This window comes from Papaver somniferum, chromosome 10 (genome assembly GCF_003573695.1).
Source record: "Papaver somniferum cultivar HN1 chromosome 10, ASM357369v1, whole genome shotgun sequence".
NCBI lineage: Eukaryota > Viridiplantae > Streptophyta > Magnoliopsida > Ranunculales > Papaveraceae > Papaver > Papaver somniferum.
The window spans coordinates 82,805,132-82,824,719 of NC_039367.1; the positions used below are offsets into that span (position 1 = coordinate 82,805,132).

Consider the following 19,588-nt stretch of genomic DNA (forward strand, 5'->3'; position numbering starts at 1 on the left):
GTAGTCGCATTCTACTCTTAGAACGTCCTCTACCTTTACCACGATCACCATTTTTCTTTCTCTTGTCTGTTGAACGACCTCTAGCAATAAGAAAATCATTGTTAGCTTCACTTGAAAGGTGTTCACGGTCCATCTTTCTGAACTCCTCACCACGCAATGTTGAATCATTGTTAACTTCACTTGAAAGGTGTTCACGGTCCATCTTTCTGAACTCCTCACCATGCAATGTTGTAGTGACCTCAGCGTATATCAATTAAAGCCTTAATCACGGGTTCATACCTTTCAGGAAGAGAGTTTATCAAACACGAAACTTGTTCCTCATCCTCGCTTGTCTCATCTTAGTTAACCAACTGGGCAAGAAGTTTATTATATGAATCTAGATGCTTAATATATAAGTAAAAAGGACATCTCCTCACAAAATTAAATGCCGACAGAATATTTTTGGAAAGTCACATAGATAATAAAAGGATAAAGTGCAGCCATCAAAATCCTACGGGTTCAAGCAAACCCAAGCCCGGGTAATTTGCCTTCTGAAAGTTACCAAATATGACAAATTTTATTAGGGATAATCTAGAAAATAATACAAGGATTACAGACTTTTGTTATAACTATAATAACAAATTATTTTTGCTGAATGTTTTAGCACTTCTTCAACGGTAAGATTTTGGTGTTTAATCTGGCCTTCTATACCTCCCTTGCTTCTCGAATAAGATAGAACCTTAGCTAAAAATGGTAACAACCCTTTCAATTGTACTCGAGTTTGGGTCCGACATTTCTGTCATTTTTCTTTTGCTTTCTGTGATTTTATTAGTTAACGGGAGGCACATCATGCACTCCCTGTTTTCTGAATGAATATTATCTAGTGTCAACAAAAATAAAATAGTACTTCACATGGGGATAGGATCAGATGTCGCCAACTCTGCATACATGTCTGATATTGCTTTTGCAAAGTACGCTTTTGCCTGGGGTCTCTTGACCTGAAAAGGTAAATGAGAAGGAAAGAATGAAAAGTTGAACATTTAGTACTAGTTTTTCTTCATATACCTATATAAATGAAATACTCGCCTTGAATGTAGGAGTAAGAAGGCCATTCTCCAAAGTGAACGGCTCAAGGACTAAAGTTACGGCTTTCACAAACTCAAAACCTCTCAACTGCAGCAGATAACAAAAATAAGCTAGGAGCATATTATAAATAGTCGTTTCCCCCTTTTTTATAAAAAGCTGTAGGTCGTGGATGTTTACCTGAGCTTCCCTTCCAGCAGCATCCATTTCCGCCATAACAGCTGCCCTTGCTCTTGGATCATTGCACAGTTGCCCTAAAGATTCGTACTACATAAAACATAGCACCACTATTACATTGACAATCATAATATTCTATTTTGATGAGAGGAACAGTGTTTAGATAATACTTAGATGTACTTATATTCACAGTGTATGTATGTGCTAGTTCAAAAGAAAACAACCTTGATGACTTCAGAGTCGGCCCAAGCCTTTAATAAATCTTGGTCAACAGAAACAATTGCTACTAAGCAGGAGTTCAGACTATCACCTGATAAAAACCAGCACACAAAAGGTCAGTTGGCCAAATAAACTGCAAAGATAAAGTAGTACCCCAAGAAATGCTTACCATATACAAAGATCTGTGCAACATATTTGCACTTGGCATATACATTTTCAACCTTCTCTGGTGCTATGTATTCTCCCTGAGCTAACTTAAAAATATTCTTTTTCCTGTCAAAATAACACAAGAATCTTTCAGAAAGGGAAATACCTAAATGTGAGAAACACACATTTTTGTAGGTATTATAAATATGATTATTTAGGGAAGAAATCTGAAGGTGGTCTCGACAATCACATATTAGTTATTTCTGCTAATCTAGGAAAAAAAGGGTTTCATAACAGAGAAAATGTATTAAAAACACATTGAGAAAGATAACCTAGATATCTAACCTGTCAATGATTTTTAAGCGTCCTCCCTGCCACCACAACCCAATATCTCCCGTATGTAACCAACCATCCTCATCAATAACTTCACGCCTATAGCATTTAATAGAATCATGAGTTGGCCTCTTTTCAAGAAATTTCACAATATGACATGAAAGCATGGTATGTTTAACACAAGTACGTTTGCACTTCATCTTTATGGTAGCCTTTGAAAATGATAGGACCCCTGACGCAGATTTCTCCACGCGGATATGGCTGGTCATCAGATGTATAATTCATCTCAGGAACATCTACAAGCTTAATTTCTGAAACAGAAGAGCAAATTAGCTTAATTAAACAAGAGAAAAACACGTGACAAATACAGAAAAAGATATGTGTGATGCCACTTCCAGTCAGAATGACTGATTCATCTACATCTATATCATGCTTACCACAAGCAGAATTAGGAGAGCCCACGTGGCCAGACAAGATATCACCCTCATCCATTGAACTAATAACACAGGAAGTTTCGGTCATCCCATACCCTTCAGATACGCGACAACCAAAGCACCTGTGAAAAAATACACAAGTCTTGTTATGAATCGAGTACTCGATATATGCAAAGAATGGAACATGAACTGTTAGGACTTAATTCCACACACCGAAAAGGAAAAGAAACTTACACCCTTAAAAAATCCATGACATCTGGAGACAAAGGTGAGGCACCTGAAGCAATAAATCGAACCCGTCCTCCCAGTTTATCTTTTATTTTATTAAATACCAATCTATCCCACATAGGAGATGGATTCTTACCTGAAGCATTTAGTGCATAAATCAGAAAGTGAGTAAGAAATACTAAGTATAATGATCAACATTAACTAAAAAAAGGTTCAGGATTCACAATCTCAATCTTTCAGATCCTACTGTGTCAGTGTAAGATGGGATTAAGGTGGACAAAAATAGCAGGACCAAATAGAATACTGAAGAGTTGATTCACAATTATTTCTACTAGTTCTCCTTTGTTTCTATTACCACTCATTATCGCCTGTTTCTTGGCATTAAAAGCAGCATTGAACAGCCTCTCCCTAAGAGCCCCTGATGATTTCACAGCACTAGTGATTCTGTGGGAATCAACGTTAGACTAAACGGACCAAATATACAAACTTAAATGCAAGATTGTAACAAAGGAATAATTGACAGAATATTAAATGGCCAAATTACCCTGCGTATATTCTATTGTAAAGCCGAGGAACACTACAAAATATTGTTGGTCTCAGGGCAGCCATATCATCCATCAATTTCAAGTTGTCCTGAAGATAAATATAGCATGTTAACTTGTGAAGAGAAACTTTTATCATGTAAATCAGTATAGGGAAAATTGTGGCGAGGCTGAAACTAATATGCTTCCCGTACAACCAGTGAATCCATACCCCTTGATAGAAACCAACTGCAACTCCAAAGTAAACAGTCATAACTTGATTTGCCCGTTCGTATATGTGCGCCAGAGGAAGATAGGAAATGTAGCTGTGAAGCATAAAGTTGATTAAAAAAACAACTGCGATCAAGTTAGAACAAATAAACCAGACTTAACAACATATGAAAAATGCAGAATATCAATGGAGCACAGAGAGACTAAACGACACTCACACATCAGAAGGGTAAAATTTGACGGAAATAGTGGCACCAGCAACACTTGCAATCAAATTCTCGTGAGTCAGTATTGCTCCCTTTTCAAAGACACAACACAGTCAAATAAAGAGAAGAACAGTTGCAAAACGGGTAATCTGAAGTTGCTTCATCATAAAATACATACCTTAGGGGTCCCAGTAGTACCACTTGTATAGCAGATGGTTGCAATATCCTCGGGGTTTGGAGGGGCAAATGGTTGAGGATTTCCACGTCCCTAAAAAGAAAAAATTTGTAGCACGATCAAACAACTAAATTATAAATAAATCTCTTGACTATCGTCTAAAAAAATAGCAAAACATCATCAGGTAATTAGAAGCAAAGGCCAACCAAGTTCGTCTGACAAACGATTAAACAGGGGCAAACATGAAATCTTGAATATGAACAATAAATGTGGTAGGAAACTGACATCTCCAGATGGTAGTACTGAGTATTACATCTCAATATAAACATTTCAGAATGATTGCGAATCACAAGCAGCGAAAGAAAAGATTAAACAAGACCAGAAAAAGCACTACATGACACCTAGGCATGTCCCATCATAGAAGGACACCTCGGCATGGGTTCCTTATGCTTGGGTGGAAGCCTAGGCACAATTAACAAGAAGCTTAATAAATAGGATACAACAAAGTATTCCAGAAGTTGTACCTGAGCCAGTAATTTAGAATATGATATAACCTCAACCCCGGATGATCTTGGAAGTGAAGGCATATGTTCATCTACTCCCCCTACTACCTGTTAAGGAAAACAAAACGAATATAGACGAGTTAAATTATTTGGACGAAGGCAGCGGGGTTTTCAATGACTAGTAGTTCAATCTAGAAAGAGTGAACTATAATTTCTTACCACTATTAGTCGTACAGATGGAACATCAGACAAGAAACTCAACATCTGCAAATTCCAGATAAATTAAGAAACGTCACAAAGTCGATTCACAACCAAACACAAACCTGTACCATCGTAAAAATGGCTCAAGGCATGCATGAAAAACTCACACTGTGCAACGTCTCCGGGACACAAAAAATAGCTTGTACAACAGCATGGTTCACGATATACTTAACAGCATCGGGACCTACAAGGACCAACATATAATTCATAAGATTATAATTCTTCAACAGGCAGGCATAATGTCAGTTGTTATTCATAAAACAGCTAAGGTCATACCTAGAGTGTCATATAAAGGTACCGAGATGTTAGAATATGCCGAACAGGCATGATCGACAATAAGCCACTCCGGTCGGTTAATGAAGTATAAACCAATGCAAGATCCCTATCATAAAAAGAAAATATCACAAGCAAACTTTAGAGTAAGAAGGAACACTTCCCACCATTCTCGGACGCATAACTTTATATATGTTCCACAAGAATAATGAAAAGATGCATGGAGAGGTAAGTGAATCAGAAAAAACCAAACATTTGAGTATTTGAACACAAATTTGTAAAAGAAAAACTCACTTTTGGGATACCATGATAAATTAAGCCAGAACCTATTGCCGTCCGGGCTGTACTTGCTTCTCCATATGTCATCCATTTGTACCTTTAATCGTAGAGAATAAGTTAACAGAAGAAAGTAGGTGAAACAAATTTTATAAAGTCTAATTGAGAACACTAACTTACTCTCCAACTGTTCCGTCCACCCGAATTCGTGTCCCCAAATACTTGTAATCTTGAAAAGTCTCAACAGCATGCCTAATTTCACAACATTAATGACAAAGAACTGAAATCATAAAAAATGAAATAATTCGTCTAAGAAGGTAAAACCATGAGAGAACCAAAAAGCAAGTCCAACTTAGCAAATGTAAAAGGAATGAGAAATACTCACACAAAATTGTCATGCAAAGTTCCAATTTCAGGATGATCAGGAAATCTACTCACAAGCTTCAAAGGAGATTTTGCAGATCTGCCACAAAAAATGACATATTTATTACACATTTAAAACCAGTGCACCCAACATTATGAAATTTTAGCAACATCTCATTTGTTTTAACTTTAAGCCTTTTGTATCAATCAACAAAAAACTCGTAGGTGGGGTTACCTGTATACATTCCATTTTCCTGTATGCAACTTCTCCGGAAGAACTACACTATAGCCTTGGCCTGCTCATAAACACATCCAGTCCCATTTCAGTACTTACACAGATCAATGTAAAACTAGACCTAGTAGTCATTTTCAAAGCAAGGATGCCCCACTGGTACACAAGGCTCCAACAACAGAAGCAAGTATAAAATAGAATCCAGCACAAGACAAAAAACAGCACAATAACATCGGAATAACCAAAAAGTTCCATTCTATTAAATGTTTACAGAAGTACTCCGTTAAGATCCAATCTTACGAGCCAGCTACAATCAACCACAGTTATGAACAACAACAAAATCCGAACTTTCGAAGTAAATGAGTACTTCATAGATACGCATTCAAGTTACAAATATAAAAATTATGATTCTATTTGTATTATGCGACAGAGAGATCAAGGTTTATCACAAATTAACATAAAAACACAGTTAAAACCCTAAAATTACCAACAACGAAAATAAAACACACAAGAGAAAGAAAAAAAATACCATGAACAAATTCTCCTCCAGCAGTTTCATTAGTATCAAGTTGTTGTGAATTTGTAGAAGTAGATGTGATTAGATGATTTTGAATTGCCTTCAATCGACGTTGAGCTGTTGTAGACATTGATTTTTCCGCGGGAAATCAATAAACTATATTTTGATTCCGATACAAAATTTGTAGGGTTTCTTTCTTTTTCTTTTCTTTTGGAGATTATTAAGGTTTCAGATTCGATGATTGTTGAAGAGATAGGTGATGCTATTCCAGCATCTAGAAGTGATGCTCTAAGAGTAAGTGAAAAATATAAATGAAATGAAATAAAAAAAAAAAAAATGTTGAAGTTGGTGGAAGATCTGGCACGCTTTCCAACGAAGAGTGATGGCGTATACGGCTGAGATGAGATAAGTTTCGTTATTTTAATTTTCAATGGATATGGATGGCCTTCTAATGTTTGCCAACAGGTCAGCCAGAATTCAGAAATTGCCAAATTGGTAGCTATCATCAGTTTGACGAAGTATTATACGAACAAAAATCCTGCCGAGCCCGATTTTGTGCACACCCTGTACCTAGAGTGTGCTTGACATTCCAATCTCCCCGCCAGTTTAGTTTTGGGAGCGAAGGCTGATTTTATACCCTCGAACATGTGGAGGATATATAGATTTTTCAGTAACGGCAAGATATGGCTTATCGTGGATTCTTAAGTGTGGCTTGACGTAAATTTGATTTAATATGAAAGCTCGTTTAGTTCACCGGGGAAGTCTTGATAATTTATTGTAAAAAACAATTTGGCTTATTGAGAAAACTTAGTCGGGTTTATTATGGAAGCCGCATAGTGTTATTACTGAAGCCAACTCTGGCTTATCGTGAAGCCCGATGGTTTAGTGTAAAAACCAACTTGCCTTATCGAGGAATCTCAATCTGGCTTACTATAGAAACCACATGGTTTATTGCAGAAACCAACTCGAACTTATTGTGGAAGCCCGATGGTTTATTATAGAACCAACTTCGCTTATTGTGGAAATCTAATATGGCTTATTGTAAAAGTTTGGTGGTTTACTATAGATTAGAAAGTAGAAACTAACTTTGACTTCTTGTGGAAGCCTAATATTGTTTAATGTAGAAACCAACTTGGCTTTAATATGAGGAAGCCCAATCTGGTTTATTATGGAAGTGTTGTGTAATGTAGTTGATTAGTTTGAAGGGTTTGGTTGTCTCCTACAAATAAGTCAACAGGGATTCGCCTAAGCAGTAAGCACGATTGTCTAGGCAGCTCTACAGCGTCAGAACAACTGGGCATACAAGGCAACATAGTTCATCAACCGTGGCAAGGTGACAGACATAGTATATTAACATTTGCAGGAAATAAAGACAGTGGAAAACATTGTGGGTAATTCAAGCACCCGGTCTTCTTAGATGTATACCGCAAAATAATTAAGAGGCGATTCAGAAAATTTTCTTTATTATAGAAGAGCTGATATATGGAGTAAATACTGCACAAATGAGGTTTAGGGATTTAACAATAAAAATATTTGTTCATTTTGACTAATGGTGAATAATTGATATTCTGATAAAGCCCGACATGAGTGTAAGATTTATTCTTCCAAGAATTTAAGAATGTCGGCTACCTTACTTGCATAGTATTCTGGCTTGATGTTGTTTGAAGGGTCTTGAAGTGCAGATAGTGATGTTATACCTTGTTGACTTATTTGTAGGCGAATCCCTGTTGACTTATTGTTTACTTAGATCAGCGGATTGAGACGCTACAACAAAGCGAAACCAGTATGCAACACTTTAATTTATATGTATATATTTCATCATTTACATCGTAAAATCATCTTATCCTTAAAATTATAATGTAAGAAATATTTTACTTTTATCGATTGTATTATCTGATTCGCGATTTTACAGGCGATTCGATACCTCAATTTGAAGAAAAAAAAGAGAGTGATATCACAACTTAGGAAAAAAAGTTTAGCAGACACTATTAAACTAACAATTTTTTTTCTTCGTAATAGTATTGTTGTACAAAGTTGTAACTAAGATATAAAATCTCGATAAACCAAGTAGTGGAACAAAATTCAAATTTCGCCTAGAAGATTAGTACCAAAATGTTCCTCGTCACAAGCTTTACATGTACCCAGAATTGTTAACTATGCTTATTACCCCCCAAGCTGAAAAGCATAGACTCAGACTCAAACACGCTACGGATACGGAGACGCAGTAAAATTTGAAATCCCCAAGATGCAAAAATGTTTATATATAGCACTTATATACATTTAGACAATTGACGGTTGACCCTAAACAAGTAAATAAAAACCAGTTACTCCTACCATTACCAACAATTGGTCCAACTGCGATAAGAGAATATGCGCCCCCTTCTAGCTAGCTGACCCACCATCCCACAAACTTATTTATTCATATGACATTATTGTTTTTTAAAAGAAATTAATCTGGACTGGTTACATTATGAGACGTCCTATCTGATTAAAAATAAGATGTCAGGAGGAACATTGATAAAGTACTCAAAATCTAGATTATTTCTTCAAACTTTCTTAGCTTAAGTGTCAGTCACCCGATTTCCTAGTCTATTAACATAAGATTATTCTCACTTAGATAAAGCTAGCAAATATGCTTGATATCATGAATATTACCTTGATTTACCCATGGAACCAGAGGATCCATTTCTCTAACATGGTTAATAACTAATTCACACCTTTCTTCATATCCATACACTCAGTTTCCTAAATACGCTCAGGAAGAGTCCTTTCGCTTCATAACGCGTTCCTGCTAAATCTCATATAATTATACCAATACCAGCTGATTGGTGTCGTAACCAGATAAAATTATTCAAGTTCTTATACTTCACAAAATATAGATTAGAGCACGGTAATAAGAATAAGTTTGTTCCACTTAGAGGTATTGGTTGTTAATTGTTTAAGAAAACCTACATAAATTGGAGATTCGTGATTCTTTAAATTTATAACATAAATTAATTAAAACTACCAGCGAGTTTAGATTACTGGCTAAGGGTTCTTCTGCAATCACAAAACATGCACTATGATTAATACTTAAAATTGTTACTTAATCCTTCATTATCAACAGCCCTGGAATACTTCATTGCAAAAATACTTCATCAATTTCCTTGAATCATCGTATAGCATTAAAATACGTGAAATAAGCTAATCAATGCAACATATATACTATGAGTAATCTATTCAACAAAAGGCCATATAATTTATGTGCAATTATTTGGTGTCATGACTAACATTGGTAATCAGAATATGCTTTTTTAATCAAGAATTATCAACTTTTACATATCAACTAATCCTATTTAGCTTTAGATATGAAATACAGAATAGTTGCTAAAAGCTAACAACTACATCCAAACAAGAATGAACTCATAAGTAAGCTAAAGCACCAGTAAAGAGACATAAGAGAAGGAGTTTGCACTTTATTGATAGAAGTTGAATATGGACTTAGCCGCTCAAAATGAGATCTTTGGTTTTGAAACAAAAATTACATATTTATAGGCTTGACGATGCACCTCAAGGGTGTATTGTTCTTAAGTTACATAGTATTAATTTAGTTGGGATTGACGCCTACATTAATAGTAGCCCATTTTCTTTAGGAGAACATATGGAATATAATATCCGTATTTGCATTTTGTTTAATCAATCTTAAGGAGAATAAGGATATAAAAGTCTTTCAGTGGGTTCTCTTGCGGAAGGTTTTAGGTGGAATATACTTGGCTTATTGATGCGAACGCTGACGATGATGTATTGGTATGTTGGTGCGGATATTGTTGTTAAGGCGGAGTTGTCGAAGTGTTGCATTTTTCCAATTACAGAGGGCAGAATTGTCTTTTGCTATGTAGACGTTGTTGTATATAAAATCTTCATTATATTTGGTATTCATCGTTTTTTACTTAATTTATCTGATATTTTTCTTGAATATGAATTATTCCAAGAGCCGTGATTCTTCTATTTCGAGTGAGTATTTACGTGCTCTTATTTATTTTCAATATATCTTGTAGATTTTGACTTTTTTTCATTTTTGTTGGCAGGTGAATGATTGAGGTTTTCTCATTCTTATCTTCTAGAATCGATGCTTTCAAGGACATTATCGCGGCTATCAGCGATCATACAAGGAGAACACATAAGTTGTTGTAGTTGGTACTGTATCTTGTAAGGTTTGTCCTTGTGATTGCGTAAATATACGGAAGGACTTGTGAATTTTGAAGAAGAAGGCTAAATTTCTTGAGTAGAAGTACAAAATCTACAGATAGTTGGCTAATGAGGAGTCGGAGGCAGCGACAAGTACCATTTTGCAGCGGAATACAGTAATGATACCGGTGGCTCGTCATCCCATGGTCAGCATATGGAAGGGCCGAACTTCTTGTCTACTCGAATTGCTTTGATAAAGTCCAACAAGGATTACAGGGATGCAGAGCGAAAGTGCTGTGTTACTCATAATCAGCGGATTGAGACGCTACAACAAAGCGAAACCAGTATGCAACACTTTAATTTATATGTATATATTTCATCATTTACATCGTAAAATCATCTTATCCTTAAAATTATAATGTAAGAAATATTTTTCTTTTATCGATTGTATTATCTGATTCACGATTTTACAGGCGATTCGATACCTCAATTTGAAGAAGAAAAAAAGAGTGATATCACAACTTAGGAAAAAAAGTTTAGCAGACACTATTAAACTAAAAAGAAAAATCGTAATAATATTATTGTACAAAGTTTTAACTAAGATATAAAATCTCGATAAACCAAGTAGAGGAACAAAATTCAAATTTCGCCCAGAAGATTAGTACCAAAACGTTCCTCGTCACAAGCTTTACATGTACCCAGAATTGTTAACTATGCTTATTACCCCCCAAGCTGAAAAGCACATACTCAGACTCAGACACGCTACGGATACGGAGACGCAGTAAAATTTGAAATCCCCAAGATGCAAAAATGTTTATATATAGCACTTATATACATTTAGACAATTGACGATTTGACGGTTGACCCTTCTAGCTAGTTGACCATCATCCCACAAACTTATTTATTCCATAAGACATTATTGTTTTTTAAAAGAAATTAATCTGGACTGGTTACATTATGATACGTCTTAAAAAAAGATTAAAAATAAGAAGTCAGGAGGAACATGGATAAAGTACTCAAAATCTAGCTTATTTCTTCAAACTTTCTTAGCTTAAGTGTCAGTCACCCGATTTTCTAGTCTATTGACATAAGATTATTCTCACTTAGATAAAGCTAACAAATATGTTTGATATCATGAATATTACCTTGATTTACCCAGGGAACCAGAGGATCCATTTCTCTAACATGGTTAATAACTAATTCACACCTTTCTTCATATCCATACACTCAATTTCCTAAATACGCTCAGGAAGAGTCATTTTGCTTCATAACACGTTCCTGCTAAATCTCGTATAATTAGACCAATACTAGCTGATTGGTGTCGTAACCAGATAAAATTATTCAAGTTCTTATACTTCACAAAATATAGATTAGGGCACAGTAATAAGAATAAGTTTGTTCCACATAGAGGTATTGGTTGTTAATTGTTTAAGAAGACCTACATAAATTGGAGATTCTTGATTCTTTAAATTTATAACATAAATTAATTAAAACTACCAGCGAGTTTAGATTACTGGCTAAGGGTACTTCTGCAATCAAAAACATGCACTATGATTAATACTTAAAGTTGTTACTTAATCCTTCATTATCAAAAGCCCTGGAATACTTCATTGCAAAAATACTTCATCAATTTCCTTGAATCATCGTATACCATTAAAATACGTGAAATAAGCTAATCAATGCAACAAATATACTATGAGTAATCTATTCAACAAAGGTCATATAATTTATGTGCAATTATTTGGTGTCATGACTAACATTAGTAATCAGAGTATGCTTTTTTAATCAAGAATTATCAACTTTTACATATCAACTAATCCTAATTTAGATTTAGATATGAAATACAGAATAGTTGCTAAAAGCTAACAACTACATCCAAGCAAGAATGAACTCACAAGTAAGCTAAAGCACCAGTAAAGAGACATAAAAGAAGGAGTTTGCACTTTATTGATAGAAGTTGAATATGGACTTAACCGCTCAAAACGAGATCTTTAGTTTTGAAACCAAAATTACATATTTATAGGCTTGACGATGCACCTCAAGGGTATATTGTTCTTAAGTTACATAGTATTAATTTAGTTGGGATTGACGCATACATTAATGGTAGCCTATTTTCTTTAGGAGAACATATGGAATATAATATCTGTATTTGCATTTTGTTTAATCAATCTTAAGGAGAATAAGGATATAAAAGTCTTTCAGTGGGTTCTCTTGCGGAAGGTTTTAGGTGGAATATATTTGGCTTGTTGATGTGAACCGCTGACGATGATGTATTGGTATGTTGGTGCGGATAATGTTGCTAAGGCGGAGCTGTCGAAGTTGTGAATACCAATATTCTGAGGAGCACGTGTCACGATCTTAGTGGCCGCATACAAGATAATTGTGTATCCCTCGATATGCAGAGAAATCCAAGTGACAGAGGATACCTTCGCAGATCTACTTTATCTCGTCCCAAGAAAAGATGCCTCGACGGCTGAGATGAGAAGAGTAAAAGCCTAGTCTATAAGGAGGCAGCTGGCGAAGGGACAAAGGTAGATGGCATATCTAATCAGCATTAAATGCACAAATCTCTTATCTACACGCATAATCAAGGCACGTGAAGAGAGACGATGTGGCAGAACCCGATTGGCAGAGGCTGGCGGTGAACGAAGGTACAACCTATACTAAGGTTGGGAAGTTCCCGAAGGAACGTGAGTCAGCTGAGGTGGCAGGGTTCGACTGGATAAAGCACGCGGCGAACGAAGGTACCATTTGTACGAAAGGTATATCAACAAACGATGGACCTAGAGGCAGCATAGATATACCTGGAGCAGAAGGGGCTATAAATACCAAGCCTCACCAACAAACAAAGGGCATTCAATATCTAGGAGAGAAGATGTAGTCTTAATCTTATACCTCTTTAATATTTAGAACTTAAGTATTTACCTCAACTTGAGTTTTCTCTATTACTTGGGGAAGCATTTAAGATCTTTGTAACCACCATAACTTAATAAAAAACAATCGCTCATTACCCCGTGGACGTAGACGAAAGTCGAACCACGTAATATCTTGTGTCTCATGATAACTTAGCAGCTTTTATATTATCTTTGCATTCTTAGTTGTTATTGTGATCTTGAGTACCCTTTATTACTTAGCATTATCAGTTCAACAGAGGCATTATTACTACTTAGTATTTGATTCTCTGAGCTGTACACATTACGTAGACTACGGGAAAACGAGTAGTCACAGTTTGGCGCTGGAACGGTTTTGCTCACCAGCTTGAGTTTTTATATTCCGTCATTTATTTTACTAATGCAACTTCTTTAAACGAAGAGATCTAAGTTCATCAGCGATGAATCTCACTTTTTAGTGATGGGTTCGTCCGTTGTTTTCGCAAGTTCTTTGAGTTCATAACCTCTAAGACCAGCAATCTCACAGATCTACAAAAGTTTTTACAAAAAACCACCCACAAAACGCTAAAACTTTTGTTTTGTACTAAAACTGCCTTTTCCGACAAAGCATCCTTTAGATCTGAGTACCTCAGACTGTAGAGGAATCTCAGTAAAAGTTTAAGGAAGAAAGATCTTCTAAAGCATTTAACAACCTTATTTTTTGGGAAGATCTGACACCCCTTTTTTATTGGTTTTTAATGTTTAAAGTCGTTTCTTCCAAGGGTGTCATAAACATTTAATACCCGTCTTTACAAACGTCATTTCAGTCCTTGTTCTGAAAAAGCTGCTTAGATGTCTTCTGTGTCAGAGCATTAATTTCCATTTTTGGCGAAGGCACCCAAGTAGCAGATTTTTGTCGTTTTTTCTGTGGCTACAGAATAGCAAAATCCGAAGGCATGCAGAAACCAAGTGATGTACTGACAGCTCACGCCCAACAGTCACAAGAGGAAGATCCCAAAAGCCGTCTCAAGTAAATCAACGAACGGAAGCAGAGGACGGACAAAGTGAAATAGCACGAAGAACAATTGCTAACAAACCACCTATTACTGCTGAAGGAATGGGGCAAACATCGGGAGCTCAACCACTTTACGACATGCCATTACCGGAGCATCCCAATACCACACAGCCACCTGCGGCCAACGCAGGGTTACCCAGAACCTTAGTTCCTACAGGACGAGGGTTGGGAAACCTAACTCCAATCCAGATAGATCCAGACGCACCGGTCATAGAAGAAGGAATGGCTAACTCTGAGGATCCGGCCGACAACACTCCTCAGGGTGGTAGAATCCACAACGAAGAGCAAATAGCAGCACAAGTAGCAGCTTTGCTACTACAAAACAAGGAGCATGAGTATGCAATACACGTGATGGCTCAGGAAAACCAGAACCTAAAGGACATGCTAGACGTGCAGATCGAAGGTTCCCAAACTCACCCTCCTCTAAAGAGGCGTGAAAACAGAGCTATCTCAGGAAGACGAAGGGTGTATCTCAACCCACCAAAGGCTAACCCAGCAGGAGGATCCAGAAGAACACACCGTGATCCAGATGAGACGGATCCAACATACAAGCCCTCCCAGTGCTACTATGACGAGACATTTTCCAGAGATGCACACAACGTGAGCATGGTTATGGAGCAAATGGAAAAAATGCGGAAGGAGATACAAGGCCTAAAAACTGGCCACGCAGGTGCAAGAATAGAAGAGGTACTACAAGGGCAATCACATCTCCATTGTTTTTTCGCATTTTGAGGGAACCCATCCCTACGAAATGCCTGGTACCTACGTTTCAGGCATAAAACGGTACCTCGGATCCCGCAGCCCACCTACGGTATTATACTCGTGTCCTTGCCCATTGGGAAAGAGATGAGGTAGTACTGTGTAGGTACTTCCCTGCAAGCTTGACGGGATCAACATTGGCATGGTATGAAAACTTACCAGCAAACTCAATTGACTCTTTTGAGCAATTGTCTACGGTGTTCTTGGAGACATACATGTACAACAAATCAGCAAAGGCTGGGTTAGATAGGCTGGTTGCTATAGCTATCGGATCCCGCGAAACATTGATGTAGTACACGGATAGGTGGAAGAATAGCCAAGCAATTGGAAAAGTCAATCCAGAAATTAGCATTAATTGTTATAACTATGGACTTGATAGAACCTCAGTTATCTTCGTGGAGCTTCACAACAGATCCCTCGATTCCGAAGGAGAGCTCAGGGTTGTCCAAGACCGCTACATCAGACTCGAAGAAATCCAGAAGGACAACCCCAGGGCACAAGCAAAAACAACAACAGGTCCGCAACGAACTAACTCTTTGGAATCAATTCTGAAGATACCTAAGAGGCAAAACGAGACCGGGGGAAGAACCAACTCTCGAGATAAAAAATCAAAATATAGAGATGGCAAAGGCAGAGGAAAAGGAAGAGATGAGTTCGTAGATAAGATCTACACAAAGCTAAATACCACATTTTCTCACATTCTAAGCAAAGAAAGAGCAAAGCCGGGCTTTCGTTACCCAAATACTATGGGAAAGAAACCAGACAAAACGAAGGAGGCCAAGGAGTATTGTGCATACCACCAGTACTACGGGCATACAACTGATACGTGCTACCATCTACGGAACGTAATTCAGAGATTCATAGACGAAGGCAAGTTCGTGGAGTACGTGCAGATACAACCAGCTGATACTGAGGTAGCCCCCAAGAAAAGGGTAGAACTACCTCAGGACAGCAAATACATCAACATGATTACCTTCTCCAGCGGAGGTTAGGAGGAGCTACTCGAAGACATCCTCGAGTTAGCTCGAAACAGGAGAAAGCTAGAACCCAAGAAGTGTTCAAGCTAAGCGGACCACCTACTAGCACTTGGGGAGAATGGATGGCCACGCCATTAACATTCTCAACAAAATACGTCAATCAGGAGGTCGAGATGCACAATGATCCACTTGTGATCACCCTTCCAATACATGGATGAAACGTCACGAAGGTCCTCGTTGACGGGGGTAGCTCGTTAAATGTACTATTATACGAACCCTACCTATGCATGGGTTTGACAGTGGAGCAGATGGACTCTTTCACTTGCACAATATACGGTTTCAATGGAGCAGTCTCTAGGCTAAAAGGAGAAATCGTCTTGCAGGTAAGTGCGGGACCCTTAGTAACAAATACAAGGTTCTGTGTGGTGGAGGCACCTTCACCCTACAATGTAATCATGGGAAGGCTATGGGTCCATAGATTACGAGAACAAATTCGACATATCACCAGTACCTTCGATTCCCTACACCCATGGGTGAAATGGAAATCAAGGGTGACCAGAAGACGCAAGGCTATGCATTATAGTAGAGGTCAGACTCAACGAAGAAAGAGCTGCCGCCAAGTAGCACGAGAGAAAAAGACGAAAGGCAAATAATAAAGAAGTGAAGGACGGAGCCTTCTCATTACCCGAAGCCACCTCAGTTCCGGAGACAAGCACCTCCGCGACTCTAGGGGCAAACGTCTATGCAAAATGACAATTACAGAAAAGCACTCCTCAACGCCCTCAGAAACAAACCTTCTCACCGGTGGAACCAACAAAGAAAATCAACGTCGGAATAGAGGTGGAACCGAAGATGGTCAACATCGGAACTTTACTCGAAGAGGAAGAGGAGATGCAACTACAAAGGCTACTAAGGGACTACGCAGATGTCTTTGCGTGGTCAATGGAAGACATGCCTGGAATTGACCTGAATTTGGTCTCCCACCACCTTCGGCTCAAACTAGAAATACCACGATTCAAGCAGCGCATTCGCAAGGTAGCAGATATCTACCAAGAAGTGATGGAAAAGGAGGAATTACAAAAGTTACTAACTGCAGGGTTCATACGAGAAGTCAAGTATCCGACGTGGATATACAACATGGTGATTGTTCCAAAGAAGAATGGAGGCGTACGCATTTGCATCGACTTTAGTAATCTCAACAAAGCGTTCCCCAAAGACAGTTACCCGCTGCCAAACATTGACCAACTAGTCAATGCAACTGAAGGCCACCAGAGGCTATCCTTCATGGATGGATACTCAGGTTATAACCAAATCGCCCTTGCAGAAGAAGACCAGGAGCATACTGCGTTCTTTACCCCACGAGGCTTGTATTGTTATACAAGGATGCCTTTTGGACTAAAGAACGCGGGGGAAACATACCAGCGATTGGTAGACAAAATCTTTAAGCCATGGATAGGCAAAATACTGGAGATCTACGTGGACGATATGCTTGTCAAGAGAAAAGAGGCGAAAAACCACTTGTCAGACCTAAAGGAAATATTCGAAGCCATGAGAAACTTTCACATGAAGGTGAACCCGGAGAAATGCACATTCGGAGTAACCTCAGGAAAATTCCTGGGATACTTGGTAACTAAGCAAGGAATAGAAGTGGACCCCGAAAGGGTCAAAGCAATAATCATCTTCACAAACATTAAAAGGAGTACAAAAGCTAAACGGAATCTTAGCTTCCATGGAAGATTCATAGCAAGGTCATATGATAAATGCAAGGCATTCTTCGATACACTGAGGAAATGAACAGGTTCATTTGGACCACGGAGTGCGAGCAATCCTTCCAAAAAAATTAAGGAATATTTGACTTCGGTACCTATCCTACAGAAGCCGGAGCCAGGTGAAATTCTCACCTTGTACTTAGCAGCGACAAGCTACGTTGTGAGCGTAGTATTGGTACGGGACCAAGGACAAGGAGAGAAGCCCATATACTACATCATCAAAAAACTCAGTTCAGTGGAGCGTAATTATACCAAGGTGGAGCAGCTCATATATGCCTTAGTAATGGCAACACAGAAACTAAGGATATATTTCGACGCACACACCATCTGAATCTTCACAAAGGATCAAATAAGTCAAATCCTTGACAATACAGAGAAAATTGGAAGGGTAGTGTTTGTGGGTGAAAACTGTTTCTGCTGATTTTGGTAATTTTGGGTGTGTGGATGAGAAACGAATCTAAACCCTAAACAATGCACTGCACGGGAGAACTTTTGATTCGAGAGATCAATCTGTACAATCCTGGCCTAAACCAAGAAATGGTCGTTCCAGGATTGCTTCGGTTACAAAGTGAAGGAGAAGGGTTGGTCTTAGGGAGGGAAGCGAAGAGAGTGTTCAGACCAGAGTGGTTAATTCTGAAGATGTAACTTGTTTTATGACTTGTATCAGAAAGTGGAACTGGCTTGCAGAGTGAGAAGATATCAGTTCTTGGTGATTTCAAGATACTATGTTGTTGCCGATCAAAAGATGATGTTGCAACTTGACAACATCAGCTTGATTTGTGACAACATCTTTGTAGATGGGGGAAAACAATTTGCTGGATTTTACGGAATTGAAGAGTCGACCGTGTGGAGACTCCTTGAACCGAGCAAAATGTTGAACCTCACACAGATGCACTGCAAGAAGGGGGTACTTTAAGTTCGAGAGATCAATTTGTAAGACCCCGGCCTAAACCAAGAAACAATGGCCGCTCCAGAGTCAATTCGGTCACAAGAGAGGTTGGGTTGATCTGTAGAAGGGAAGATGAGAAATGTGTGAGATCAATGGTGATCTGAGATTGTAGGTGTGTTGTGAATTCAGTGTAAGAACGCTCTGAATGATTGAATTTTACTCAATTGAGAGTGATTACTCAGATGATGAGTTCGTGTAGACGAAGATTGTCTGTATAAACTTGCCGAGAAATTGCTTGTTTAGACGAATGTTCGAGTATTCGAATCTTGTCCTTTCAATCAGGATTCAGAGTCATTTTATAATGCCAGAGTTGAAAACACCATGATCCCATAAAGTGTGACAGTTGCTGGAATCAGAGAGTGGGGGAAGTGGGAAATCGTGTTAAAACCAGTTGCTCATCGTGCAGAGACTAGGTTAATTTTCCACCCACTACTTTGATGACTCTTCCAACTGATTGCACGACTTGCTCACATTATCGTCGTGGGTGAACACACGTGTTGTAGACCGCCAGACCAAAATCCTAGTTAATATCCCCCCATGTAACACGATTGATATCTCGTGATTGTGGAGTCAATTGCTGACTTTATGGGACGATGAGTCCATGTATTGTTGAGTTGAACATGATTTTCAAATGTTCTGAAACTCATAAATTAAATATGTCTGCTGAGACGAGGTATTATTATGTTGATTACCTAAGACGAGCAAACTGTGTTGCTGAGTCATTGAATATTGATAGTTGAACCAATATTCTTGAATCTGAGCAAATATTTCCGGTTTGAGCAAATGCCGCACATTTGATGAATTGTTGGTAGCAGGACCAAATAAAATATTAATTTAAGATACTGACTGCTGGGTCGAGTAAAA

At 38.1% G+C, this 19,588-nt stretch overlaps 1 protein-coding gene across 1 annotated transcript; it reads right to left on the reverse strand.

Moving 5' to 3' along the window:
- Window positions 1–531: 531 nt before the first annotated feature.
- On the reverse strand, window positions 532–6,500 carry LOC113318221 (long chain acyl-CoA synthetase 6, peroxisomal-like). The gene is made up of 23 exons (XM_026566358.1): window positions 6,171–6,500; window positions 5,645–5,705; window positions 5,432–5,509; window positions 5,227–5,298; window positions 5,065–5,146; window positions 4,774–4,879; window positions 4,605–4,681; window positions 4,456–4,500; window positions 4,258–4,344; window positions 3,737–3,826; window positions 3,571–3,650; window positions 3,354–3,447; window positions 3,145–3,233; window positions 2,956–3,044; window positions 2,607–2,736; window positions 2,376–2,494; window positions 2,126–2,249; window positions 1,951–2,037; window positions 1,628–1,731; window positions 1,464–1,549; window positions 1,243–1,329; window positions 1,066–1,152; window positions 532–977 (listed from the first exon to the last, which is right to left on the reverse strand). Exons 1-23 carry the CDS (start codon window positions 6,286–6,288, stop codon window positions 888–890), a joined length of 2,082 nt encoding a protein of 693 aa, XP_026422143.1. The 5' UTR covers window positions 6,289–6,500; the 3' UTR covers window positions 532–887.
- Between the last annotated feature and the right edge of the window lie 13,088 nt (window positions 6,501–19,588).